The sequence below is a fragment of the Cyanidioschyzon merolae genome, chromosome 19 (genome assembly GCF_000091205.1).
Source record: "Cyanidioschyzon merolae strain 10D DNA, chromosome 19, complete genome".
Taxonomy (NCBI): domain Eukaryota; phylum Rhodophyta; class Bangiophyceae; order Cyanidiales; family Cyanidiaceae; genus Cyanidioschyzon; species Cyanidioschyzon merolae.
Window position 1 is genome coordinate 750,776 of NC_010145.1, and position 26,643 is coordinate 777,418.

The 26,643-nt window shown below is 56.0% G+C and overlaps 7 protein-coding genes across 7 annotated transcripts, besides 1 other annotated feature; 3 read left to right on the forward strand and 4 right to left on the reverse strand.

Moving 5' to 3' along the window:
* Positions 1–159: 159 nt before the first annotated feature.
* Positions 160–2,262, reverse strand: CYME_CMS294C (hypothetical protein; the record flags this gene model as incomplete). Its single annotated transcript, XM_005538864.1, has 1 exon — positions 160–2,262. One exon carries the CDS (start codon positions 2,260–2,262, stop codon positions 160–162), a length of 2,103 nt encoding a protein of 700 aa, XP_005538921.1.
* A 1,312-nt stretch (positions 2,263–3,574) lies between these two features.
* On the forward strand, positions 3,575–4,714 carry CYME_CMS295C (MAP kinase; the record flags this gene model as incomplete). The annotated part of the gene is made up of 1 exon (XM_005538865.1): positions 3,575–4,714. The coding sequence occupies one exon, from the start codon at positions 3,575–3,577 to the stop codon at positions 4,712–4,714; it is 1,140 nt and encodes a 379-aa protein (XP_005538922.1).
* Positions 4,715–7,489: 2,775 nt separating this feature from the next.
* On the reverse strand, positions 7,490–8,308 carry CYME_CMS296C (probable C-4 sterol methyl oxidase; the record flags this gene model as incomplete). Its single annotated transcript, XM_005538866.1, has 1 exon — positions 7,490–8,308. The coding sequence occupies one exon, from the start codon at positions 8,306–8,308 to the stop codon at positions 7,490–7,492; it is 819 nt and encodes a 272-aa protein (XP_005538923.1).
* Positions 8,309–10,824: 2,516 nt separating this feature from the next.
* Positions 10,825–16,467, reverse strand: CYME_CMS297C (similar to cleavage and polyadenylation specificity factor subunit; the record flags this gene model as incomplete). The annotated part of the gene is made up of 1 exon (XM_005538867.1): positions 10,825–16,467. One exon carries the CDS (start codon positions 16,465–16,467, stop codon positions 10,825–10,827), a length of 5,643 nt encoding a protein of 1,880 aa, XP_005538924.1.
* Positions 16,468–17,130: 663 nt separating this feature from the next.
* Positions 17,131–18,207, forward strand: CYME_CMS298C (hypothetical protein, conserved; the record flags this gene model as incomplete). The annotated part of the gene is made up of 1 exon (XM_005538868.1): positions 17,131–18,207. One exon carries the CDS (start codon positions 17,131–17,133, stop codon positions 18,205–18,207), a length of 1,077 nt encoding a protein of 358 aa, XP_005538925.1.
* Positions 18,208–19,844: 1,637 nt separating this feature from the next.
* Positions 19,845–21,497, forward strand: CYME_CMS299C (biotin carboxylase, chloroplast precursor; the record flags this gene model as incomplete). Its single annotated transcript, XM_005538869.1, has 1 exon — positions 19,845–21,497. The coding sequence occupies one exon, from the start codon at positions 19,845–19,847 to the stop codon at positions 21,495–21,497; it is 1,653 nt and encodes a 550-aa protein (XP_005538926.1).
* A 1,013-nt stretch (positions 21,498–22,510) lies between these two features.
* Positions 22,511–24,381: a sequence feature (possible transcribed region).
* A 12-nt stretch (positions 24,382–24,393) lies between these two features.
* On the reverse strand, positions 24,394–25,710 carry CYME_CMS301C (hypothetical protein, conserved; the record flags this gene model as incomplete). Its single annotated transcript, XM_005538870.1, has 1 exon — positions 24,394–25,710. The coding sequence occupies one exon, from the start codon at positions 25,708–25,710 to the stop codon at positions 24,394–24,396; it is 1,317 nt and encodes a 438-aa protein (XP_005538927.1).
* Positions 25,711–26,643: the final 933 nt, after the last annotated feature.

Genomic DNA, 26,643 nt, shown 5'->3' on the forward strand with positions numbered 1-26,643 from the left:
CAGACTTTGTGGGTGTTTTGGTGATCCTATCACAAAACGGCTGGTGCAGTGCACAGGGAACGTTTACGGGACGTACCAGAAGCAATAAGGTCGAATCACCGTAGCAACAACAACAGCAGCAGCAGCAGCATACTACCGTATGCGCATGGAGCGCAACGCTTACTCAACCCAGCCAATGCGATTAAAGGGTGACTGCATGATACGCTCGTATCGTGGCATGTCCGTGGGTGACGGGAGAATCCATCGGATGTGGTCTTCGAGTAAGGTGCACGTCATACGCGCCCCGAGTGCCATCATCTCGAGCCCTGGCGCCAGTCGCTTGATCATTGCCGGATAGAGCAGGCGTGCACCGAGCACAGTAGCGAGCGCTTTGTTGGCATCAGCGCTTCGACGTACTGGATAGCAGCGGAACGCATGCAAGCGGCTAAAATAGACTCCATAACATGTAAAGGTGCACTCGTGTGCGGCGCTGGAGGCGTCACCGCATGTCGATTCAGCGAACAGCGGGCGCACGAATCCATTCGTGATACGATCCGCGAGCACTTCTTCTACTTCTTCTTCTTCTGGTGCAAGGAACAACAACCGATACAGATAGCGCTGGATGTCGCGTTTCGACGATCCCGGCGATGCAGACGTATCGAATCGTGCGAGTCGTTCCAAACGAACGAGACCAAACTCGGATGCGGATGCCGGGCGTAGCCTTGGACCACGCTGTGCGGTATGCGCTGGTGCGTCCTCACTAGGCGTATCGACGCTCTGTGGATCGACGCAGAGCGGCGTCTTAAACGTAACTAGATCAGGGAACTGAGCTTCGGTGTGATAGCCGCACTGCCTCAGCACTGAATTCGCGAGTCGTCCAACCACAAGGGCAACTGCGCGTACCCCAGAGGCGGCCGATGTTCCAGGGACGCGCGCAAACGCCGCAGCGCTGGAAACCACTGGCGCCTGCGCTGCGTTCGAGTGCCCAGTGCCGGCATCGGAGGCGACTGTGGCAGCCTCGGCGGGCATCGTTGCGTCGCCAAGTGGCGGCTTTTCGATAGGTGCGAGGTCGACGCTGTCGACTGGCGGCGGCTCGGAGCAGGCCAGCACCACCGCGTCGAAGCAGACGTCGCACGAGGGCGTTGCGTCAGCCGGGAACTCGAGGCGCCAACGCGGCAACTCGGATGCCGCCGCATCAGCAGGCACCGCGTGGATACGGATTACCCTGGCGTGGTGCATGACGCGTGCCCCGCTCTTCTCCACGAGTCGCTGACAGAGGCATTCGAGGCCCTCGAGGGCACCATACTCGTCTGCGTCGCAGAGATTGAGGCTCGCCATGGCCCGCAGCCCAGCGAAGCCATTCACTTGCAACAGCAGGCATGCGTCGCGGTCGTGCACTTGTCCAGGAGATGCGGTACCGAACACCTCGCGCAATGCGACCGGCTCCAGAATCTCCTCGGCGAACGCGAGTCGGATGTGGGCATCGCGGCAGAGCTGAGCGACGTTGGTCACTGCCCACGACCACATATCAGCCGCTTGGAGAAACTGTGCAACCGACCAGCAGTACGCTACGCCTTGTCGATAGATTCGTCGCCATTGGTCCGCGAATCCGGCACCCAGCTGGGTCGCAAGCTGAGCAGATCGACCAAACCGTCGCCGATGCTGCAGACGCTGCCAGGTACGCATCAGAAACTTGTGCCCGTACGTGATGTACGGCATCTGGCTCAGCGACATCCACATCAGGCTGATTCCAATCAGTGCCCAGCCCAGGCGCAAGAGCCAGCGCGTGTAGCGCAGCGCCATCCGCAGCGCCAGCATTGCCAGCACAAAAGGCAACAACTGGGCAAGGCCGGTGTCCTCGAGACCGCTGGTAAGCGCGTTTAGCCACGGCAGACCGCCAAACGCGCTCAGACGAACCAACGTGCCAGTGTCTGTTTTCGTAGGCCAGTCCAGCACTGCTGTGGCGTATAGACCACCGTGTGCTGGACTCGCTGCGCGTCGGGGCTGAACGCGCATCCCGCACCGCTTGATTAACTCCAAGACACGCAAGTCATCTGCTGTGAACGAGTCCCAGAGCCCGACTTCTACGTTGACCCCCTGTACGGAGACACTTCGAACAGAGCCACCCAGACGATCGTGCTGCTCGAAGAGGACAACTTCATGATCAGCCGGCGCTTGGTTCGGATCACACTCGCCGTTGTCTCTCAGGGTTTTCAGTGCACGAGCGACCTGGTACGCGGAAACGCAGCCACAGAAGCCGCCGCCAATGATCGCCACACGCATACCGCTCCACGACACGTTGCTGCGTCTGCGGTGCCGCACCAGGCTGCACAGCTTCGCCCTAGTACACAATCCGTACCGGTATCGTTTACACGGGATACGGAATCAGCAAGTGCCGCGAATACCAGAGTGCTTCTGCGAAGCTCGTCAGGCGGCAGCGGTGCTGGTCTAGCGCCGGCGCATCGAATCGCATCGCATCTCCTGCGCGCATCTTCGACTGGCGCGCGCAGCGGCGGGATGCAGCATCGTTGCACGAATTCGCGACAAATAGGACATTGGTAGGTGCTGTGCTATCTCATCGAAGGAAAGCCCTTGTTCTCCATAAAGCGACTTCTTGCTTGTTTGATGGGGTTTCCCGGCACTGCACCATCATTATTTCTATGGGGAAATGAGCGTGTTCGTCTTGACTGCTGGCCTGGTCGCTGAGAATTCAAAGCGGAAAGCTGCCGTTCTGGGAAGCGCAGTGAATGTGGTACACGCTCAGGTCTTCTGATGACACCACTTGTGCCCGCGATAGCAGCGGCCAAATGCCTCGCACGAGACCTGTCGCATGCGCTGTGCGTCGAGCGTCGGACCTTGAGCGAGCACATGGAAGCGGGCAGCGCGAAACGCTCACCCGTTTTCAAACGACGCATGCGGCGAGCAGTGCGGTATCTGCAACGTGACTGTTTGGATCAAGCTCCAAAGTAACAGGAAGTTTTCAGATACGGTATGGTGCGATTTTAAAGCACTTGGGCTACTGGCAAGGAGTGCAGCATTCGCAGCGTGACTATTTGGATGAAACGCTCGTGTAGCGGTATGTTTTCGGATACGGTCTGGTGCTATGGAAAAAACCTGCATTCGGAGTGAGGTATCGCATCATCGCTCACTAAGCATCCGTGCATGTTTGAAGCTGGACACGGATTCGATGCATCGATCCTGGACATGAAGGAAACACGCAGCAGCAGCAGCAGCAGCAGCAGCACACGCACCACCCCGGGAATATTTTCCCGCGCTGCTGTTGTTGCTGCAACGTCGTCGAGCCCAAATTGGACACGCAGTACTGGGCACGTGTCCGCGACGCACGGCAGCTCCAGTGCGAATCGACAGCGGCACGCGACGCGACGCCACAATCACGGAGACGTGTCCGGGGCCGAACAGCACGGCGCTGGCCCTGACGTGTCCACGCACCGCAGGCACCGCACGGTAGGCCGTGCAGGGGGCGCGTTCCCCGGTAGAGCGCAGAGAAATACTGTTTCATTTCTCCTGCGACGTGGTTTCTTTTTCAGAGGACTCTGCCGTACCGAACGCTGTCGCTATAGGCTGAATCGTGTTGATGCACGCCCCTATTGTCCAAGAAGCAGGAGATATTAACAGGTCTTCTAAAACGTTTCTGGTTGGTAACACCAAGTTTACCGTGCCTGCCCACTATGAGCTCGTGCGACCTCTAGGGCAAGGCGCGTACGGCCTTGTCGTCGCTGCGCGGGATACTCGCAACGGTGCTGGTGTCGCTATCAAAAAAATCAGTCGGGTGTTTGCGCACGTTACAGACTCGAGACGGACGCTGCGAGAAATCAAGTTATTGCGTCACTTCCACCACGAGAACATCATCGACCTGTTGGACTTGTTCACGGAACCAGGTGCGACAGCCGCGACTTTTGACGACGTGTATCTGGTTAGTACGCTTCTCGACACGGACTTGCACCAGATCATTGCCTCTGGACAGAAACTGACCGATGATCATTTTCAGTATTTTATTTACCAGGTTCTACGCGGTCTGAAGTATATCCACTCAGCGAACGTGCTCCATCGCGACTTGAAACCGAGCAACCTCTTGGTGCGTGCAAACTGCGACCTCGTGATTGCCGACTTTGGTCTCGCGCGCGCTGCACAGCCGCGTGTCGACGACACGAGTCATCAGATGCTGCTCACCGAGTATGTCGCTACCCGGTGGTACCGTGCACCAGAGATCATGCTATCGTGGCGACACTACACTTCAGCGGTGGACATTTGGTCTGTGGGATGTATCTTCGCCGAGCTTCTGGGTCGCAGGCCGATTTTCCCAGGTCGCGACTATCTCCACCAACTGCAGTTAATTACGCAGGTACTCGGGACGCCCAGCGAGGCCGATCTCATGGAAATCGCCAGCGAACGGGCGAAGCGTTTTATGCGCTCGCTACCCGTTCGAACACCGCTGAAGTGGAAGGATTTGTTTCCGAGGTGTGAGAATCCACTGGCCCTTGATCTTTTATCGCGTATGTTGTGCTTTTCGCCGGATCAACGGATTACGGTGGAGGAGGCGCTTGCGCATCCCTATTTGGAAAAGTGCGCCGATGTCAACGATGAGCCTGTATGTGATCGTCCCTTTGACTTTTCGTTTGAAGAGCGCGCTGATCGAGGTGGTGCTCCCGAAATTCGCCAAATGCTCTGGGAAGAGATCAAGGAATTTCAATGCATTAGGCGGGAAAAGCAATGAGCAGCTCACGGCGACGCGGGGCGATACGCGTTGTGCTCGGGTCGCGCAGGTGCAGAGCGCCTTGACGGGCGTCTGTGTCATGCTGCAACGCTGCGCGGGTTCGTCCATGTTCATGGAGGGTTTCGCGATCTTTATAGCACCGTGGCGGGTCTCGCTTGGATGCTGTGAAATAGCGAATCATGTGATGCCATGATCGTTCGGCGATCGCACAGGAGACTCGTTCGCGGCATACGAGGATGGCGCTCCCGCCTCGCTGGATTGCTGCAACGTACCAAGCCCATGTGTTGTTTTTATTTGATCACCAACATGAGACGAGGACGCACATGGTGATGAAGGAAGCTTGAATACAGTTCTTGGATCCCATGCGCAGGTCGTAGTGCATCTCTTGTCTAGAGCATCGGGTGTGATGCAGCAAGCGAGTTTGAATGATGGATTCCGGGGGAATGTGGACAACCTGCAGCACTGCATGCGGACCGCTTACAAACAGTTGCTTGACGAGATGCGTCAAAGCGAGAGCACCCGACAGAGCCGTGCTCGAGTAACAGGAGACGCAATCCCTGATGGCACCTTGAATCAACCGTTTTTAGGTGATTCTCCCCGGACCATCCGTTTTACATTTCGGTTTCTCGTCATCCGCTTTTGGGGAGAGGTTTTGTCTCCTTTGTTCCATGATTTGCTCTCCTTCTCGTTTATTCGGCAGGGTAGCATACATGTAACCGCTCTCATCCATATCCGTTTTCTCGCACCCAGACGCACTGGGTGGCCTGTGGAACTAAACCTCCATCTTCTCATGTATATATCTACGGTTTCTCAAGTATCTTCCCGTCAACCTCTCTAAAGGCGGGGCAGCATACATGGAACCGCTATCATCCATATCCGTTTTCTCGCACCCAGACGCACTGGGTGGCCTGTGGAACTAAACCTCCATCTTCTCATGTATATATCTACGGTTTCTCAAGTATCTTCCCGTCAACCTCTCTAAAGGCGGGGCAGCATACATGGAACCGCTATCATCCATACCCGTTTTCTCGCACCCAGACGCACTGGGTGGCCTGTGGAACTAAACCTCCATCTTCTCATGTATATATCTACGGTTTCTCAAGTATCTTCCCGTCAACCTCTCCGAAGGCGGGGCAGCATACATGGAACCGCTATCATCCATATCCGTTTTCTCGCACCCAGACGCACTGGGTGGCCTGTGGAACTAAACCTCCATCTTCTCATGTATATATCTACGGTTTCTCAAGTATCTTCCCGTCAACCTCTCCGAAGGCGGGGCAGCATACATGGAACCGCTATCATCCATATCCGTTTTCTGGCACCCAGACGCACTGGGTGGCCTGTGGAACTAAACCTCCATCTTCTCATGTATATATCTACGGTTTCTCAAGTATCTTCCCGTCAACCTCTCCGAAGGCGGGGCAGCATACATGTAACCGCTATCATCCATATCCGTTTTCTCGCACCCAGACGCACTGGGTGGCCTGTGGAACTAAACCTCCATCTTCTCATGTATATATCTACGGTTTCTCAAGTATCTTCCCGTCAACCTCTCCGAAGGCGGGGCAGCATACATGGAACCGCTATCATCCATACCCGTTTTCTGGCACCCAGACGCACTGGGTGGCCTGTGGAACTAAACCTCCATCTTCTCATGTATATATCTACGGTTTCTCAAGTATCTTCCCGTCAACCTCTCCGAAGCGCGGACGCCCATAGACCGAAGCTTGCCTCGACGTTCTCTCCCGTGCTCGATCAGAGCCGCAACATATCCGCATAGTGTTGGTGCAGGTTGATGACGAGTTGTCAAAGGACAATGTCATGGCCGCAACCGATGTGTCTATGGACCAACGAGCATGAGAATGGCGTTCAACAACAGACAAGACGTCTTCGTCTGGATTGAGCCAGGCAGAACAGGAGTGCACGAAAAGCATCCCAATGCTGATATCTGATGAATGCCCGGGGACCGCTTTGGGGTAATAGAAAGCGACGCTGCCTAGGAGTTGGACAAAAGAATGCGGTATGAAGATCCCGAGAACTGATTTGACAAAGGATGATCTGATCCATGCGTCTGTGCATTTGGCGATTTGTAGACGATAACCCATTTTCTAACAGCAGCCAGGTCTAATGTTATCGTCCTTTCCGCGTTTCTCCTCTTCATCAGCCGCGGTTGATAGCTCTCTGAGCCCCAGTATACAGGTCGGCAATGTCTCCCGAGTTTATTCTAATCAAGCGAGGCGAGTATCCGGCCGGCATGAGGTACGCGTTCGTGCTCCAGAGCGACATCGACGGTGTGTTGTTCAACGCGCGTAAGTCTTCCACAAAAGCGCTCTCCTTCCGTTATCCATCCGTGTCTCTTCATCACAGTTCGTCTCTAGGGAAATGGAACTTCACATCCTGCAGATTCTCTGGTTGTTGTTCTTAAAGAACGAATCGAATGAAATTCATTGACGAGTTGACAGACGTTTATATAGAATTTGATATGTTCGGTTTTGGCAACGCGGCGTTTAAGATACGGACGAGGTTCAGGTTGGTTCATGCACTTGCTGGCCTCAGAGTGGCCGACTTGTATCGCTGTGCCCGTTCCGCGCAAGCGAACAATCATTGCCAACCGTCCTTCCAGCGCCTTTGTCCAATCTACCATACACATTTCTGTTATAATGTATCTGCTAGACAAACAAACAAAAACAACAAGCCCATGTCTCTGAAAGTGTTCCAGCATTCACTGTTCTCTATTCAACCCTGAAATACGCGCAACAGCCAATGTCCGAGGTCTCATCGAGACTTGACTTGTTTTCGTTGCTTATACGCCAAGTTCGTTCCGTATACCTCATCGCAATACGTGAAGATACTGGCATAGTTGCCACTGTACAGGTAGTGATGATAATCATGATGCTCCGTGCCACCGTAAAACGGTAAATATGCATTAAGGTTCCAGCGAAACTCGTAGCCACTGTGAATATCAATGGCCTCGTACTGCCGTAGCATCATCCAGATCAGGGTCGTGAGCAAATGTGACGACAAAAGCACGGGTCCCGCAATGGTAGGTATCCCCAACAGGATGACCTCCAGTGGATGCGCATCGGTAGCTGCGAGGCTGAACGGCGTATTCCATTGGTGGTGCCAGTAGTGGATATGTCGATAAAGCCAGGGTGTATGCAACCAGCGATGGATCCAGTAGTTACCAAAGTCCTCGATCACGAAACACGTCAGCACATGCAGCACCACTTCATCAGCACGGGGCAGGGGCGGCTCCCGGCGCACGCCCACCCATCGAAACACCGGATACGAGAACGCAATCAGCGGGAGCATAACGCCAAAGAATAAAAAGAAGAGCGATAGGAAGCAGCGTGATAGAGCGCGCGCATCTGGATACCATTGTTTTTGGACTTTAGCAGCGCGTGCGGAACTTGGTCGCACCAGGTCCAGTATCAGGTACGGAATGCAGCCCAGAAAGTATCCCAGAACCAGTGCCGCGAAAAGGCCGCCCACTGTCATTTGAAAGTCTGTTGTCCGTTGGTATACGGCGAGCCAGAGGCGCTGAATGGCGCTCCACCGCGTAGCGATAGCAATGACAGTGAACTCGAGGATCATTGCTCAGAGTTGGGGTCAGATGTTATCGGTAGACGATGGAGCAGGCCAGGGAAGCGATGAAACAACGCGGGCAGATAAAGCGCAGTACTATTCTTGCTCGTATTTCCTGCTGAAAATAAAATTGAGCGTTGCAAGAGCAGCAGACACTGTAGAGTCGATGCAGGTTAAGTGTTCCCAGCACCGGGTAGCAGTGCTCGCGTCGTGGAAAAAGGACGCTGCCCAGCACAGGAGTAGCTGTCTGGCTTCAGGAGACCCGCTGCAGATGCAACGCGCCACAGTCGAAATTTTTTTCCTCAGGGGCGCGCACCTCAGTCCAGACGTCGGTTATCGAAGACGCAATACGACACGTTCAAACTGCAACGCAGTTGGTTCTTTTCCAAGAAAACCCAGGGGTGTTAGCCCCAACTGCCGTAGAACTCGCGAGGTAACGTACGTTGAACGATGCGCTTACGAGAGACCCACAGACTTGCTAGCAGCACTGGTGCTGGTGATGGTGCGCCCGCAAGTCGTAACACTGGAGTTGCTCGTACAACGAACCCCACTCGAATAGTGTACAGTCACTTGACGAAACGCGTGGTATCGCTTCGGTTCACGCAACCGTAAAGTTGCGTATTAGTGGCGCTGGCGCACCGAGGCGCGTTGCCATGTGACGTATCATTTATGTACATAAACATACATCTATAGACCAATTATTCCTATCCCTCGCAACCGCCGTCTTGCGATCGTATCGATGATAGAGGTGGCAGTCAGTAGCGCACGGAGGCGCGTTGCCATGTGACGTATCATTTATGTACATAAAAATACATTTATGTACCAATCATTCCTATCCCTCGCACCCGCCGCGTTGCCATCGTATCGATGATAGAGGTGGCAGTCAGTAGCGCACGGAGGCGCGTTGCAATGTGACGTATCATTTATGTACATAAAAATACATTTATGTACCAATCATTCCTATTCCTCGCATCCGCCGTCTTGCGATCGTATCGATGATAGAGGTGGCAGTCAGTAGCGCACGGAGGCGCGTTGCAATGTGACGTATCATTTATGTACATAAAAATACATTTATGTACCAATCATTCCTATTCCTCGCATCCGTCGCGTTGCCATCGTATCGATGATGCGCCCGTCACCCCGATGCCAGATGCAGAGGAAACGAATTCCATGTACGGAACTCGGGTGTATGCGCTATCGTTGGAGTCGCTGTTCCCGGCATCATCGACATCTGCCTTTGGAGGCGTTTTTCTGGCGCTGTTTCCTTTGCGCATCTCATGTATCTGGCTTTACATACGAAAGTCTCTGGTTTCCTTCAAGTTCTGCAATCAGAGGTCAATGGATGCTGGAGCCAGCGTTCGAGTCCCGATTTCGCAGCTTCCCGCTATTGCAGACGCATTTCGTTCACAGCATGTAGTTACGATCTACACTGCTCTTGCCATTGTCATCTTGTTGGTATTCAGCTTGGGTGCGCTCTATCTATGGGTAACAAGCAGCTGTGGCCTAACATTCGCAGGTAAACGCCAAACATCTGTTTCCGAGCACCGTCCTGTGATTCGCGAGCGCTAGCTTTATCGCTCGGCGCATGTCTTGGCTGGTACGCAAATCGCTCCTCAATATCCTTCTTCGAGTTCGCGTCCAGTGCTGTACCCTACGATCACGGGCTTCTTCTGTGCAAAGCCGTTGGCGAGTATTCTGTCCGTCGCTTTCACACACGAATGCTATTCGATTCGACACAGAATTGGTGAATTTTCATCTTGTCCATTATGCAACAAGTACCGAAAGGAAGATCCGAACTGGAGAACGAGTCATAATTTTCGATTCGTCTCCAGATCCACCGTGCGAAGCGGAAATCCACACGCTACTGGTAGCGATCGCTGCGATCACGCAAACCGTTCTCTTCGATCCTTTTCCAGGCAAGTAGAAGCGAAGGAAGCGTCTGGCAGCATATCCCGCGACAAGTATCATACTGCTGTGAAATCTGGTTCCATCGACGGCCACTGACATGGGAGAATTTATCTTTCGGAAGGAATCCAGTATTTGCGTTTCATATGTTCACTGATCATTCGATATGGACTTGTGAACAAGTCGTCAGTACATGACGGTAGAGACTTTTCCTCCTCCATACGATTGCGCGAATAGCTGGGCCGTCTGCGACTCGCCTGAAAACAGAGCGATCGAAAGCCTGAACCAACCATGATTCTCGCACAGCACACGTACGGACAGCGCAAGCGTCGAGGCTTGTACGTATGCATTGGATCATGACATTGGATCGTTTACGAAACCCAGTTCGAGGGCGTCGCGCATCATCTTGATTCTGGTCAAGTAACGAAACCCAGCGGCAACGCATCGATAAAGCCACACCCCGCAACCAAAACCGAGCATCCTGAAACGAGGTCCACATCCCTGGTCCCTTCGAGCTGCACTTCGGGTCACCAGACGCTACATCGAAAAAACTTTGAAAAATAAACAAAAAGCTGGAACAGTGCAAACACTTCATTGCTCCATTTTCATGCGTCCGAGTCCTAGAATACCTGCAATACCTCATCAATCGTACCGAATATCGCTTCGAAAAGCGCTTCCTGAGGCATGCCGATTCTGCGCGCGATCTCCTTCCGACGCGGTGTATCCAGAGACCCGTACAGCTGCAACACATCGCCATCGAGGATAGAGCGCTTCGGTTTCCGAAGACCCGCCGCCACCGTCAAGGAACGCATCACTCGCCAGGAACGGGCGTACAAACACCATTTGCGAAGCTCCGGCTCCAGCATGAGATCTTGGGCGGCGAGCTCGAGTTTCTTCGCCACGCCGCGTAACAGTGGAGAAACCATGGTAATCATCCCGTCAACGGTGCCCAGCAAGATCACATGCGTATTCCAGAGTGACGACGGCTCGTTTGGAGGCGGCGTCTCAGCACTCGGATCATCAATGCGTACCCGACGCACCGCGTTCGGCCGCGACCCAACATGGAAACCGGCCTCAAAGGTCATACGCGTTCCACCGGCTGACTCGGGATCCACTGGACTCGGAATACTCAACTCAATGATGTTGCCAAGCATGTCCGCTGAGAGTACATTCGCCTTGGTACCGTGCATCAACCATTCCGATGCAACCAGTTCACGTTGCGCCTCATCGCGACAGAGGAAATTCTGCGAAACGTTGCGAGACCTCCAGAAGAGAAACGAAACACCATACCGCATATCCGAAGCGAGAATATACTGTTTCAACGTGCCAACATGCGAAAAGAACAAATTAATACCCGGATAAAACGATATACAGGACATTTCGTCCTCGATCAGTTTGTAGACTTCGAGACGCGGTCCAGCGCTGCAGCACACGAAGCCGCCCTTGACCGGCGCAACCGCCGAAACTGCTCCTTTGACTTCGGTTGCGGCAAGCGTCTGCATCTGGTAGAGGGTTCGCTGGTGCTGATGGTGCTGGCGGCCCTCTTGTCGACTGATTTCAAAAACAAGCAGGCGACCGCGAATGCTGGTGTCCTCACCCCGCAGGAAGCACGTCCCAACCACGAGCACGTCTCGCTCTGTGAAACGTGGTGCCTCGTCGTCGCCGGTGCGCTGAAAATGCCGGATTCTGGTTGCACACATCGCCAGCCCGACCTCGGTCTGTTCGAGGTCGTAACGCGCCAGCACCTCCAGAGAGTTTCGTGCAAGCAATACGACCGCATGCTGGTCGATCAGCAGCGGCAGATCCCGCTCTCTACCCGAATCGAATGGGCGAAGTTTCTGCTCTTCGAAAGCCGCCAGCGCTTTCGGTGGATCATCTGCGACATCACCCGCTACGGACTCGTCGACGCTACGTGCGGTCGTTGACGGCCAAGGTGTCTCTGCGGTACCGTTAACGCCTCCTGGTGTGGTCATTGCGGATGCACCATTCGCGACGTCGTCCATATCCATGGGCTCCGCCGTCGACGAGTCGCCACGGGCCCGTATCCCTGCAGTATCACCGCGAGACGCTGGTACTCGACGAGCGTCCGCGTTCAGTAGCAGCGGCTGCGGAGGCTGCATCCCTGATGAGCGCGTGACTCGGACAGCAGACTCCTCGGCTTCTTGCAGCCCTGGCTCCTGCTGTTGTTCCTGTTGTTCCTGTTGTTGTTGTTGTTTGCGTCGTGCATGACGTAGCATTGACTCATAGCGATTCCCCTCTAGCAAATACTTGACAGCTGCTTCGGTTGCGGGCACCATACGTCCCACGATCGCTAGAATCGTGTCCGTAGAGGGATCGTGGAGAAGCCGCTCTACGTATTCGGGCTGCGGCCAGGCGTGCTTCTGCACGAGAAAGTTGCCAACGGCTTGCGCTCGGGCGAGGACTGGCCACTGCCCAATACGGACGGTACCGTCCGTCGCCACCGACACAAAACCTTGCGAACATACACCCTCGTGGTGCAGATCCGCGAGCGCAAGCAGCCCAGGGCCTCGCACCGGGTGGATGGTCGGGTATCCGGTATCTCCGAGCACCAGAATAACCCGTTGACCGATGATGCTGATGCCAGACTTGCCCTGGATACGCCGGAACGGCATCAGACGAATGGATACGGAACGTCGACTGCTTGCTTTGCTGTCTCGTTCAGGTGCGGTTGTTCCTATTGACGTCGACAGACTCATCGGCGGCGCATTCGCGGAGACACCGACACTCGGAGTCAACACCGTGCTCAAGGCATCGCTACCGACGCGTGCAAAGCAGAGGATCCCCCGGTTCACAACGTAGCCGCGATAGAGCACCACCTCACCCGAGGCAAGCACAGCCGCCAGAACTGGACATGTGCGCTCGCCGATGTCGACTAGACAAACGTCGAGCACTTTGCCTTGTCGGGTGCGTCTCGGGCCAAGCTCTCGGCCGTTCGCAGGCATAGAGCCGAGGCCTTTCGGTGCGTCCTCGCCGGTTGTGGCAGTACGCTTGCGAGGCATAGACGACGACGACGACGACGACAAAGAAGTCAAACCGGCGCCCTGGCTGGGCGTCGTGGTCCGAGTCCCGCTCTCGAGTGCAGACACCTCGAGCGTTGCTTCACCGGGCATGCGATGGAGCATGCCCGTCGTACCACCCCTGGGTGATGTCGGCGGAGTCGTCGTTATCGTTGTCGTTGCCGCCGAGGACTCTGCTTCAGCGTCTGCTTCTGCTGAGGCAGCATCTGTGAAGGACGCAGCTTGTCGCGATCGATCATCCAAAACCTGGTGGACGCCCAGAAAGAAACGCTTGCATCGCAGCAACAACAAGTTCTTTTCGCTGCCAAGCGCATACAAATACAGGGCACCATCCACGGAAACAACTGCAAGCATGCTGTGCAACGCGGGAACGACAGGCTCCTCGGGTTGCGAGCCTCGCGCAGTCGTCTCGGGGGTACCGTTGCTGGCTCCCTCGGGAGTCGCATCTGAAACCGCGTCGCTCAGTGCGAGCGCTCCATATAGAAATGTCTCCTCTGCGCCCAGTTCAGGGGGTAGATCCGCTCCTGCGAGCGCTCGTTGACCTCGACTCAGTGCAGAGGGCGGTACTGCTCGATGTGTCTCGCGACTCGACTGGGTTGCTGCTGCAGTCGCCGCTGAGCCCGGTGCTGCGGACGCCCCGCGTCTCCTCAAACGCATTGGCCGTCCAGACGTCCGCAGGTTTCCAGTGCTTCTCGGTGGTCTGCAAGCGGCCTGAAAATCCCGACACAGCACGCCATCGTAGAGGCTTGCACAGAGCACATGCTCCCTACTGAAAACCAGACTCAAGCGATAAGTCGTTCGTTCGGCCTCCGCCTCTGAAAAATGCTCCAACCTCCACACCTGTAGACGATGATTCGTGAACCACACCGCAATATACGGATCGACCACGCTCGCTCCACTTACAGCTGTCCCCGGCTCAAGGGCGGCCAAGAGCATATCCTCTTCGTAGACGACGTCAAGGTTGGCGTCCAGCAGGCGGATACCCGTACGATGCACTTGAGCGATCAGACGTCTCTGGGCTAGATTCCCGGCCGCTATGGTCGGCGACGGAAGCAGCACCCGTGTATCTGCGGCCTGTTCGAAGCCACGACGGATATCGAGAATCACACTGGACTTGGACAAACTCAACAGAAGGAACGCCTGCTCTTCTTGATGCATCCCAGTGCCGTCGTGATCCGCGTACAGGGACCAGACTCGCCGACATCCAGCGGAGGGAATGCGTTGCCACTCCCGAGTCTGCACCTGATAGGTGCAGCGTGCGAGGCAGCTCTGATGTTGATGCCCTGTTGCAGCCAGGATCTCACCGGGATCCAGCAGCGTACCCGCTGGTGGACTGTAACGCGGGGGAATCACCACCAAATCAACAATCGGACCAAGTTGAAAGATGGTGTCCCGTTGCTGCAATTCCCATTGTGCTTCTTTGGTAGTCGCGTTTTTGTGCAGTGTCCCGTTCTCTGCAGCTGACGTTCGGGTCCGTCGTCCATGCGGGTGCACTTGCGTCATCCGGTACAGTACAGAGGAGCCTAAATGCGCCGCCACAAACAGCAGGTCTCGGCTAAGGAGCTTGGCATCCAGGGGAGCTGGCGCTAACCGCGACTCTCCGCGAACACGAAGCGCTTCGAGTCGCAGCGGGTATTCTGCATCCGCGTGAAGCGCCAGCTGGTAGACGTTTCCGTCGGCGAGGAAGAGCCCGTAACGGTGCAAGCGCACCGGCGCGATACATGCACCTCGGAAATGGAGCACTTGTGACGTCCTGCAGCGGCTGATGATGTCGCTGTCGGTGCCCCCGTACAAGGCGCCCGGGAGCTGGCAACCATCGAGCTCCATGAAGGTATCACCAAAATGATTTCCGCTTAAACTGGCACCGATTTGTCCATTGCCACGGATCCAGAACAGCACATTGGCGGCGATTAGCAACAGACCCTGCTCTGCTGCACGATCCCATTCAACAGACGGCAGTGGTACGACTTTTTCTGCGTCGAATGGAAGGCCTTGGATTCGCCAGGCAACGAGCGGCTCTTCACCGGCTGCGCCTGCCGGCAGTGGAGGTAGCACAATCGCCGCCAGCGCACACGAGTTGCTCACTGCCTCGACGCGGCCTGCCCAGGTCGGTCGTTCTTCGTAGAGCATGACCATGGTCGGCAGTGCGGTTCCGGTTAGGAAGCAGCAGTCCAGAATGCGAACATGACCAAGAAGCGCCTCCAACTCGACCGCGTAATAGTAGACTCGATGCGCATCCTGAATGCCTTGATCCCGCTCGGTGATGAGCAGTTTACGGCCACGCGTCTCTGCGGCGGGTATCCCGGGGAGGATGCGCTCGCTCACTGGCGTTTCTTGGACATCCTCGGTCCAGAGCATTGCTCCTGGTCCATAGGAGGTTCGTGTATGCGCGTCGCGACCTGCGGTTGGGTCGGCATCGAGGGCGCCTTCGTTGACCACGTCGTCGCGGATGCCGCAATGGGCTAGGGCAGCGCCCGTACCACTGCAAAGCGGCGGTGCGAGGATGTACGCTTTGCGCCATGCAGGCACAACCAGTGCACCACAGCGCCCGTCGTTCCACTGGAAATTCGATTCTCTGGACGATTCGTTCAAAAAGTCGACCGCAGCTTCGACGGCGTCCACGCAGGTCAGGGGCCGCTCCTCGCCGTAGCCGCCACCACGGCGCCACATGCCGTCACCGAGGACTGCGCCCGCCCTCAAGACGACATGCTCTAGGGCCTTGTCAATGGTCAAGGCGGCATCACGAATGCCGTCATCCTGGAGAACATAGACACACTCCTGTGCAAAACTGTAGACAGCTTGCGCGTACCAGGTCGCAAGCAGCGGTTTGAACTCGACGATCATGGCAATCATGGATACTTGCCCAGCACTACGCGCAACGGCACCGCCGCTGAAGCCACTATCAATAGCGACTAGGAGCCAGTCCTTGCGAACTGGTTGCTTCTGGCCCGAAATCCAGACTGGAGACGGGAAACGACTGATGGAGCCGATGCGCGCAGCGACCTCCGTCTGTGCCACGAGGGTCAGTGTCCCGCGTGCGTCGACTCGGTACAGTTCCAGCCGGTTCAGGTGCGCTACGACCAGATCAAGCGGCTCGAGCTCGGTTGCCTCTTCCGCGGACTCGGACGCTGGGCTTCCCGAGTGCACGAGCTCGGGGGCAAAGCGCCCGCTCGCCACCGCCACGGCACGCGACGCGGGTATTAGTGATTTGTGGATGAGGTCCATTTCGCTGTCCTACTCGTATTCAAAGGACACGAGGACCGTTCCCGATCCGCAGCGGAGCGCCCTGCCACCCCAAGAAGCGACGTCAGTAGGAGATTGCCGGGAACATGAGCATACGCGTCGACCTGCGCAGCCGGCAGGCACAGCAGCGGCTTGCGCGTAGCGTCCTGTGGAGAGGTGTCCATTTATGGAAGTAAAATCCCTAAATGTATACTATAATCCCAACTCCCTGGATGAAACGGCCAGGTCAGCGGCTGCTCTGCTAGACGCTTTCGCGGTACGCTGGGGTGCAGCGCGTCTCGGATGGGTAGTACGACTGACGGATGCTTCTCGTCACGGATCGGCGAAACGAGTCCATCGACAAGGGATACATGATCGCGCTATTGATATGGGCATCGCGGGGAGCGCTTATCACTCTTGATTTCACCGTGAATTTCCATGTGCTTCCATGCGTACTTGGCCTGGAATATGATGCTGATTTCATTCGCTCTACCAGTACCTGGACAAATGCATCGACGAATGCACCGCACATGATCCCCAGCGCAGTGTACCCGTTTGTGATGCCCGATCCTTTCTCCCCAGCGGCAGCATCATCGACGCACACCATGGCGAGGTCAGCGGTGCGCTGATCCCGCTGGTTCCGTTCGCAGCAACTCGGAAGCGTTCATGGTGCAGTTGCTGCCCGGTCGACGTGCTGTTCGCTTGATGCACCCTGAACAAGAGCGAGCTTTGCGTGAACCTTCAAAGAAAGGGAAACGAGTGCCTTTCAGGTCAGACGCGTTGCCGTCTTGGAGCCCTGGCACGCACGCGGCGTTTGTTTCAGGTGCTGGCTTGCCGAACGCTGTCCGCAGTTGGGTGCGTCACGGGAGCGCTCGCTGCTCTTCGTCTACGTGCCTTCTGGCGCGAGGCCTGCAGCTGTGCTTCATAACCAGGGTACCTGAAGTGCCGCTGACGGGCGTGTACTCGAGGCGGAGTCGGCGAGCTGCGGGAGTTGCGCTGCCGCGCCTCGCGCTACGGGCTGCTGCGAATGAACTGCCGTCCCAAGCGAGGACACGGGGTGCAGAACTCGCAGAGGCGGTGCGCCGCGAATACCCTCAAATGTTTAACCCGAGTTACACGCCAGACTGGGCTCTCTACGACGAGCGTATTGTCTTCGAAGACCCGATCACCCGGCTGGAAGGTATCGGGGCGTACCGGCGGAACATTGAGTTCCTTCGCCAGTCGCCAGTGTTCGGAGACGGGCGTCTCCTGTTGCATGATCTGAGCATGCCGCAGCCGTGCACGCTCTGCACACGCTGGACGCTCTCTCTGCGCGCGAAGTTTTTTCCTTTCCAGCCGCTCGTGACTTTCACCGGCACATCCACGTACGAATGGGGTGCCGATCACGGACGCATCGTATCGCATATTGATCGCTGGGATAGTATACAGCGGCAGGCGTACTTTTCTCCAGAGGGATTGCGGGATCTGCTGATGCAGCTGTTCCGGCAACCGTTCCGCAATCTTGAAGGTACAATTCTGTACCGTTTTCGCGACATCATGATTGTACAGCAGCGGGATGGCGCGGTCATCGCCCGAGGGGTGTATCGCGCGCTTTCGCTAGCGGAGCTAGAGGCACAGCTAGAGAAAACATTCCCGGTGCATGGGTATCGCGCGGTTTCTGAGGAAAACGATGCCGAGCGGAGCAATGCAACCGGTCGCGTTCGAGTTCAGGTGCGCAAGGCGGATCCATCACGAAAGCCTTGAGTGCTTTACGTGCCGCTTCTTTTGAGTAGAATGAACGAAACTGGAAAAGCTGGGTGAAATCCAGTGTGGCCTGGACGCCAAATCTCGCGCTCACCACAAGACGTAGCGTATTCTGATTCAGACTTCTCGACAGGTGCATACGCTGGCCGTAGCATCGCCAGGCCTAGATTGGCGCATTCCCATTGGAGCAGGGAGCAAGGACATGAATTCACGAGATCTGCTAGTTTAAAACTGCTAGCCAATGGACTGGCGCTCGTACTAGTGCGCATACTGGATCGCATCGATCAACGATGTCTAGACTCGGAGAGCGAGCTTGGTGCTTAGCAGCATCTCCCAGGACTGCTGAGGCAGGTTTTCTATGTGCAATAGGAAAGTATACCGGGAGTGTACCGCGATACAAGGCACATACCTGGACTAGGAAGCGCACACCCTTCGACGTGCCGCTATGAAATTCAAGGCATAAGTTGCGTTCATATCAAGCGTGTAGGTTTCAGTACAGACGAGGCCTGTGAACTGGCAGCGAGCTTGCTGGTTCTCATGCGCTCGTTTCTCTGCTGTTTTGCATACTTGTCTCAGCAGCGTAAACGGAACACGCCCTGGGGCGCTCAAGTCGTCGTGCAGCGCAGCCGCTGTGTATGCGGACCGCTCGCCGAACGGCTGCTTGCCGCGATGGATGGATCACAAACGGCCAGGTGCGGTTTGGATCAGACCGTTCAGTCATCGATCCGGAAACTCCATCTCCCGACGGATTTAATCTGGGTCAGACCCTCGAGCGCCGCTGACGCTTCCGCTATCCAGTACCCGGGGCGCATGACACTGCGCGCACCACCTACAGGCTTTGCGCCGGTTCCGTACATTCACCTCTTCATTCCAGGACTGGTCCAGTCGAGCCGTGCTCTCCCAGGGCAAATCCGACGACCACCTCGCACGCAGATGCAGATAACCAAACGATCGGCTTGCATAGCACCTTTATGTATCAGCAGGCAACTTGTTCTACTTGATGCAAAGAGCGCGCGCCTCCGACTGAAACAGATAAATTCGAAGAGATGCACAGGAGTGCGCGTAGTATATCGTAGTGAGAGACCCTGTCCGTAAACATATACATCCAAAAAACTGTAAATAGGGGAACGCGTATTCCATCAGAACGAGCCTACGTCCGTAAACATAACCATCCAAGAATGTATGAATAGGAGCAAACGTATTCCGTCAGAACGAGCCTATGTCCGTAAACATAACCATCCAAAAAACTGTAAATAGGGGAACGCGTATCCCGTCAGTCAGAGACCCTGTCCATAAGCACAACCATCCAGGAACGGATGGATCGATGCACGAGCGCGTCGACGCGATCGAACGGCGCGCAGCCTTCGTCGAGCACCGCGGCTCGCACGCAGCGGCGACGATGCGTGCGCATGCGCGGCAATGCCGCGAGACGCTTCCTCGAAAAACGCGAGAGAGACAGAGAGCCAAAGCGCTGGCTGGAGAGGAACCTCGTGCACCAGGTGTGTCCGCAACGGTTCTTGGGTAGAGACTTGGCTCAAGACGAACTTGAAGCCGATACAAAAAACGTGAATCTTGGTTTCTCGGACGAGAGTTAAGACCTCCCGGAGCAAACTCGTTGCACATTCTTATCGCCAGGCATGGAACAGTCGAGCGCATTCATTGCAACACTTGGGGCCGGACGCTCACGAGGAAGCTATGCGCTTTCGCGTCACGCTTGCGCTACAGCCGGGAACAAAAACCTGTGGCAACGAAAAAAGTCGCTTTCGATACTGGGTTTGAAAGTCGGACGGGGACGTCTCTGTCTCAGGGCGCAAACGAGTACTGGCGCCGTCTCCAACGCAACTGAAGCAACAGCTGAACGGCCTTTCAAAGTTCTCATTGCGAACCGTGGGGAAATCGCTATTCGAGCGATTCGTACCTGTCAAGAGCTGGGCATCCGAACGGTGCAGGTGCACTCCACAGCCGATACTGACTCGCTTGCGGTGCGCATGGCCGACGAGCGAATCTGCATTGGACCACCAGCGCCTCGGGAGTCGTACTTGAATATTCCGGCGATCATTTCCGCATGTGAAGTTACGGGCGCGGACGCAGTCTATCCCGGATTCGGGTTTCTGAGCGAAAACGCACGCTTCGCAGACCTTCTCGAACAGCACGAGATCACGTTCATCGGACCGAGCGCTCGGGCGATCGCGCTCATGGGCGATAAGAGCACCGCCAAAGCGACCATGCGCCAGGCCGGGGTGCCTATAGTGCCCGGGTCCGACGGTCTACTCCGTGACGTTTCCGAAGCCCGACGAGTCGCACGAGAGATTGGCTACCCGGTGATGCTCAAGGCGACCGCCGGTGGTGGCGGTCGCGGGATCCGGCTTGTTCGCTCGGAGTCTGAGCTGGAGAATGCCTACGTTACGTGTGAGCAGGAGGCGAAGGGTGCGTTTGGCAACGGTGCTCTGTATATGGAGAAGTTCATTGAATCACCTCGCCATGTTGAAATCCAGGTCATTGGAGATAGCCATGGAAATGTTATTTACCTTGGAGAACGCGATTGCTCTGTGCAACGGCGAAACCAGAAGTTGCTTGAGGAGGCACCGTCACCTGCTGTGACCCCGGAGATTCGTCAGCAAATGGGTGAGGCGGCCTGCAAAGCAGCCAAAGCCATCGGCTACTGCGGCGCGGGCACCGTGGAATACATCATGTCGAGCACCGGTGAGTTTTACTTTATGGAAATGAATACTCGAATTCAGGTTGAGCATCCTGTCACGGAAATGATTACTGGTCTGGATATTGTGGCATTGCAGATTGCGGTGGCCCGCGGCGAGCCGCTCCCGCTCCGCCAGGAGCAGGTTGGCCTCAATGGCTGGGCGATGGAAGCGCGAATCAACTGCGAGGATGCGCTCCAGGCTTTTCGGCCAATGCCTGGCGTCGTGACGAACTTTCTAGCTCCTGGTGGAAATGGTGTCCGTTGGGACGGTTGCATCTATCCGGGGTATAATATTCCGCCGTATTATGATTCTATGCTGGGCAAGCTTATCTGCTGGGCACCGACACGCGAGGCGGTGATTCGGAAGCTTCGGCGAGCGCTCGGTGAGATGCAAATTGAGGGCATCCCCAGCACCGTACCCTTCCATCTGGCGCTTCTGGACAATCCTGCTTTTCAAGAAGGAAAAACAGTATATACGAATTTCATCGAACGGGAGGGTATCCTGGACCAGCTCAAGGCTCGGGTACAAAGTGCAAGCCAGCCTTCAGGGCGAGATGCAGTGGCCGCTGTACCTGCTGCTGCTTCCAAGTGAAGCTTTGGAATAGCCCGCCGGATCGCCGACAGTACAGAATGCCACGTCGTCACCAGCGACGCAACAGCAATCACGTCACGAACACGCATCGACAGGTCAAGCGACTCGCGGAAGCGGCTCGTCGCTATCGACGTTGTGGTTAACTGGCGCTCTGTACGTGCAATTTGCTGCTGCAGCTGCTGTACGGGTGGCTTCGTATTCCCGGATACGTGCGTATCCGCTGCAGATGGTAGCGCGCGGATGCGGAGCAGGAATCACTGTCGGAGGTGCTGCAGTTTTAGAGGTAGGGACCATGAATCTAAACACAGTTCACCAAGTATGTTATTGGTGTCGGCATCCAAGAAAGCGGACACTCCTCTGCTCCAGGAAGATACTGCGTGGAATGCGAGCATCGGGAGATGCGCTCTAGTCCGGTTCGCAGTCATAACAAAAACGGGCCGCTGTTCGAAAATGGTGCTGGTACGCGTGCTGCCGCCGTCGTGCTCATGGACTGCTGAAGCGGGCGGAAGGCCCGATTTCAACGAGTCAAGCACTTTGTCGCGCATATCTTCAAGCGAACCTTTTTGGCGTATACATGTGGGTTGCGGGTACTCGGTCTCAGACGCAGCATTGCGCAACTGCATGGGCAACGACTTCGAGCTGCGGCTGGCGTTGGTACCTGGCTGCCTCCGAGGTACGCGTTCGCTCGCCAGGTGACTCAGGCGCCGCGTTCATCCCTATGAGCAGCGTCGAGAATCTCCATCTCAATAGGCTCGGTGTTGTGCACGTACGATCGAGGTGTCATCAAAATGGCCAAGCAGCTGGTAGAAAGGTCTCAAAGAAGCATTGCGAGTCATCGTGTCACCAGGTACGCCATGCGAAAGGCGCACGCTGTGCGGGACGTGTCCCCCGCAGCGTTGTTCAGAAGCGCCCTGCGGGAGCGTTCGCCTGCTCTGAGGTGCACACACCCCAGTGTGCAGTACCTCGACGATCTCGATCGAGAGTTTCCATTTAGATTGATCATACACCATCCAGTTGCACCGTATGCGCATACACGGATATCAGCTAGCGAATAGAATTCGTCACTGCGGCGCGAGACTTTGGCTACTAGCTAGTCTGGGGTGCAGACGCACTGCCCGCATCGAACGCAGCTCAGGTGGCGTCTAATCCGTGTCAAACTAGAACTGAACAGACCGTCCGACACGGGCGTATGTCGTAAAAACTAGGTCTTTCCTCAGTATCATCAACAAGAGCCTTTGCGGAACGTTCTATGACTGCTTTCTCTCCCTCCGTCTCATCTCCGACTTTAAATACACAAGTCTCTCCTTGCACCCCGGATTTGTTCGCAGCAGTCGATGGATGTTGATGACAGCGTTAAAGTCGCGATTTCAATGCTTCCAGCTAGTGTCGACGAATGCGATGCATTAGCGGGGGCTGCAATCGACGCATCGCTTGCTATGTCCATCTGATTTTTATGCAGCCTCGTTGTGCCTGTCGCAGCGCTGGCCTTTGAATCCAGCCAGATGTTCCCAAATGTCCAGCATTTCTTCTCCTCCATGCACCGTTCCGCGGAATGTGAACACCTGCTTCATCGTTCGGTACAAGCCATAAATGGGTACAGAAGTATCCCTTCGATGCCGTGCTCCATTTCCACATCCGTAGCTACGCCCCATGACCATGGGCTTCCTCTCTGTGCGCTGATCCGCGCGTTCTCTGTCATCGGCATTCGCAAGCGCATGGCGCTCCGCTCGATACGAGCTTTGTAGAACGCGATGTTGTCCATGGTGAATCAAGTACCGGAAGGAAACCCTAGGCTGGAGAACGAGTCGAGAACTGTCGAACTGTCTACGCTTCACACGAAGCGATCGCTGCGATGACTCAAGTCGGTGTCGAAGACCCGTATCCAAGCGAACCGAAGAGACCGGACCTACCCATGGAAGCATATCCCGCCGAAGGCACCATGCTGCTATCGAGCTCCTTTTCGGTCCGATAACCATAAAAAGAGGAAAATTTTTGCTTCGAACGGGATCGACTAGGTGACGTGAAGCGCCCAGTGCGCGTTCGGCATGTGCTTGGGAACACGACGCCAAGAGACATTCTCGAGTGTATTTCCAGGTGCGTCCAGCGACGCGAACTTCTTCGTCCATGAGTTGCCATGAAACAGAAAGATCGAAAAATTCAAGAATTCCTTATTTGATCATCTTATATGTAATGCGAGGCGATGCCTGGAACCTTGTGCGTTTGCGTTCGCTGGTGATATCGGTGATTTCACAAACCTTTGTTCAGTGGCGTCGCGAACCACGTACGTTCCGTTGAGGTAACGAGTCCCGGCGGCAACGCGTCGAAGCAGCCACTCCGCTAACACGCCAATGAACCCCAAGACAAAACATGAATCCGTAAGCCCTTATTGATGCTCTTCGAGTCGCGAGACAGTACACATATAGACTTGCAGAAAAATGAACGAAGAGCAGGAACAGAGCGAGACGTTCAGTGTCCTATTTTGTATCTGATACGGATAAACACGCGGGCTCGGCGCGCGCACTGCCTACCGTTCGTCGCGGGGCCGCGAGTCGTTGAAACGAACCAGCGATCCACAAAAGCGAGATAGGTTGTGGGTTTTTCTCCCAGGGTCTCGACTCGTTGATACGAACCCGGGATCCTCGACAGCGCGACGGTTTGCGTGCTGTTGCGTCTGCGCGTCCAGCGGTTGCGCGAAGCGCGAGCTGCACATATCCGCTCGCGGCGCATCCATTGCCAGAATCCATATCTTATCGAAAAGGACGCATTTTTACTGTTCATTTCGGATAAGCTGCATTCGTCAACATCGGTTCATCCGTCACTATCCCGTTCGTCGATCATGCTTCCAACCCAGTGATCGCCACCTTTCGAAACACCGCTCCGTCCATGATAGCACAATCTACAACATCGAATCGTTGGGGCCCTCCTCGCTCTCCGGTCGCTGCTGAGGTTGCTGTGAGTCTTTCGAGTCGTTTGATGGCAGGTCAGAGATGTTCTTCGGGTCACGAGTTCCACCGAGGGATGACAAATCCAGATCTGGTTTCCACTCGGAGGTAGCTGGGAGGTTCGGATCATTCTCCAGTTTCCAAGTGATGATTTGATCACGGATGCGCGCTGCATCATCAAATCGCTGCTCCTCGATCGCCTTGCGAATGGCGTCGCGCATCGCGTCCAACGGGAACAGTCGCCGGAGCTCGTCTCGGATGCGTGCCGCTTCCATGTAGTCCTCCCGCGCGATGCACTCCTTGAGCTCGCGCTCCAGCTTGTGCACGGCATCGGTCTTGAACGGCGAGTTGTTCCGGAAGAGAGCAAGGATTGTTTTGCTCGACATGCTTGTCTGAGGAGGGTTCAGGATCGGATCGTCGGGGCCGATGACCGGTCGAGGGTCAAACAGGCTGCGCGACTTGCGTGCGCTGGTACCCAGACTTCGGCCGCCTTCCGGATTGGCTGGGCGCACCACGTAATACTTTTCGATGGGACAGCCCGAAGAAAACAAAACCTGTCTCCGAACCCAGATAGGTACCTTGAAGCGTAACGCAAGCGCGATGGCATCCGAGGGCCGGCTGTCGATGTTCACTTCTTTGACTGCTCCCTCGGCACGCAGCCAGATCCGCGCAACGAAAGAGCCGCCCAGAACATGCGTCACGGCAACGCGAACTACGCGGATATTGCACGCTTCCAGAGCGTTCTTGGCAAGATCATGCGTACCCGGCCGCGCTGTCTTCTGACCACTGCGAACGTTTTTGATCGCTTGCGCCTCTGTGTCGCCGATGAACATGGGCAGTATGTAGGAGGGTGTGAGAAAAGGCTGAAGGACAAGCAGCCAGCAAGCGCCGTTTTCGATTAAAGTGAGCACACGCGCCTCCAGAAAGTCCTGGTCGTATTCGGGTAGCCACTTGGGGTCGTCGAAGTTGGGCGGGCGACTAGCCTCCTCGTGCGGTGCTGCCATGTACAGGACTCCCGTCCGCGCGTGTTGCCCCCTGTGTAACCTTTGGGTTCCACGCGCCCAGCCTAGGCGCGAACGAGTTGGTGTCACGAAACGGTGCAGGCAGCTGCCGCACATTGGCAGCGACCACAGGGGAGCCTGCCACCCTCGTAGGTGCGCATCTACGCGTGTTGCCGACAAACGCTCCCGAGATCCTCCGGAAAGACCACCAGTCGCGCTAACAGAGCGTAGGAGTGTCACGCTTGTGAATGTAAGTTGAGAGGCGAACATAGCTCCGCTCGTATGATGTAGCGGTTGCAGCGCGGGCTACAGCACAGGCAGCCCCAACTGACGTGCGCAGCGCGCCTGGGCCCGCCTCCCGCGCCAGTTGAACGATCTCGGTAAAATCTCCGCAGCGCATGCATGCGTGTTCGCGAATGCATGCGTGTGCGAGCGTCACGCGCGCAGCGCGGATGCGTTAGGGCATCGAGAGGATGCGATGTGCGCAACGCATCTGCGTTGGCGCCCCGCTGCGATTTTCGCGGGCAGGTTAGCATGGGATCGTCGGGGAGTAGTGGGGATCCTTCATGCGAGCGAGGAGGTGCTCGATCGCGAGATTATTCATTGCGTCCGTGATTCCGCAGCATCTGTTCAAGTTTCAGTGGCCAACGTCAAAATCACGACCTGTACTTTCCTTCGGAGGTCACGCACAATTCGCGTGTGTCCCAGCTGCTACCGAGCCTGGAGTGCGTGTATGTGTGGGTGTTCGATATGGGCGGCACGGTGCTGGCCAAAGCGCTCGATCCATGAATCCCACGTATTATCATGAAACATGGTTGCTGTCGGTACCAGATCGCTGGTATGACTGGGAAGCGATGTGTCGCGGTCGCGGTATCGGCTCGGAGTAGTCCAAGTCTGGCGGCAGTTGTGCGCTCAGTGCGGCGCCACGGGAGCGGGCACTGCGCGCCTGGAATCAGAATCCTGCTGCTCAGTCCGGGGCCCGTGCAGAGCAGATAGCTGCGGCGCATGCTTCTGGAGTATGCTTTTGATGGAAGACGACGGGCTGTCTCGTTCTCTTCGGCTCGCTGGGCAAGTGCATGTCGCAGGAGCATCAGGAGCACGCAGCGAGGCTGGTCACTATTCTCACGCCCGCGCACGATAGCTCTGGAGCATGATCGCCCTGAATGTGGTGACGCCAGCGACGACACAAACGCCCAATTCACG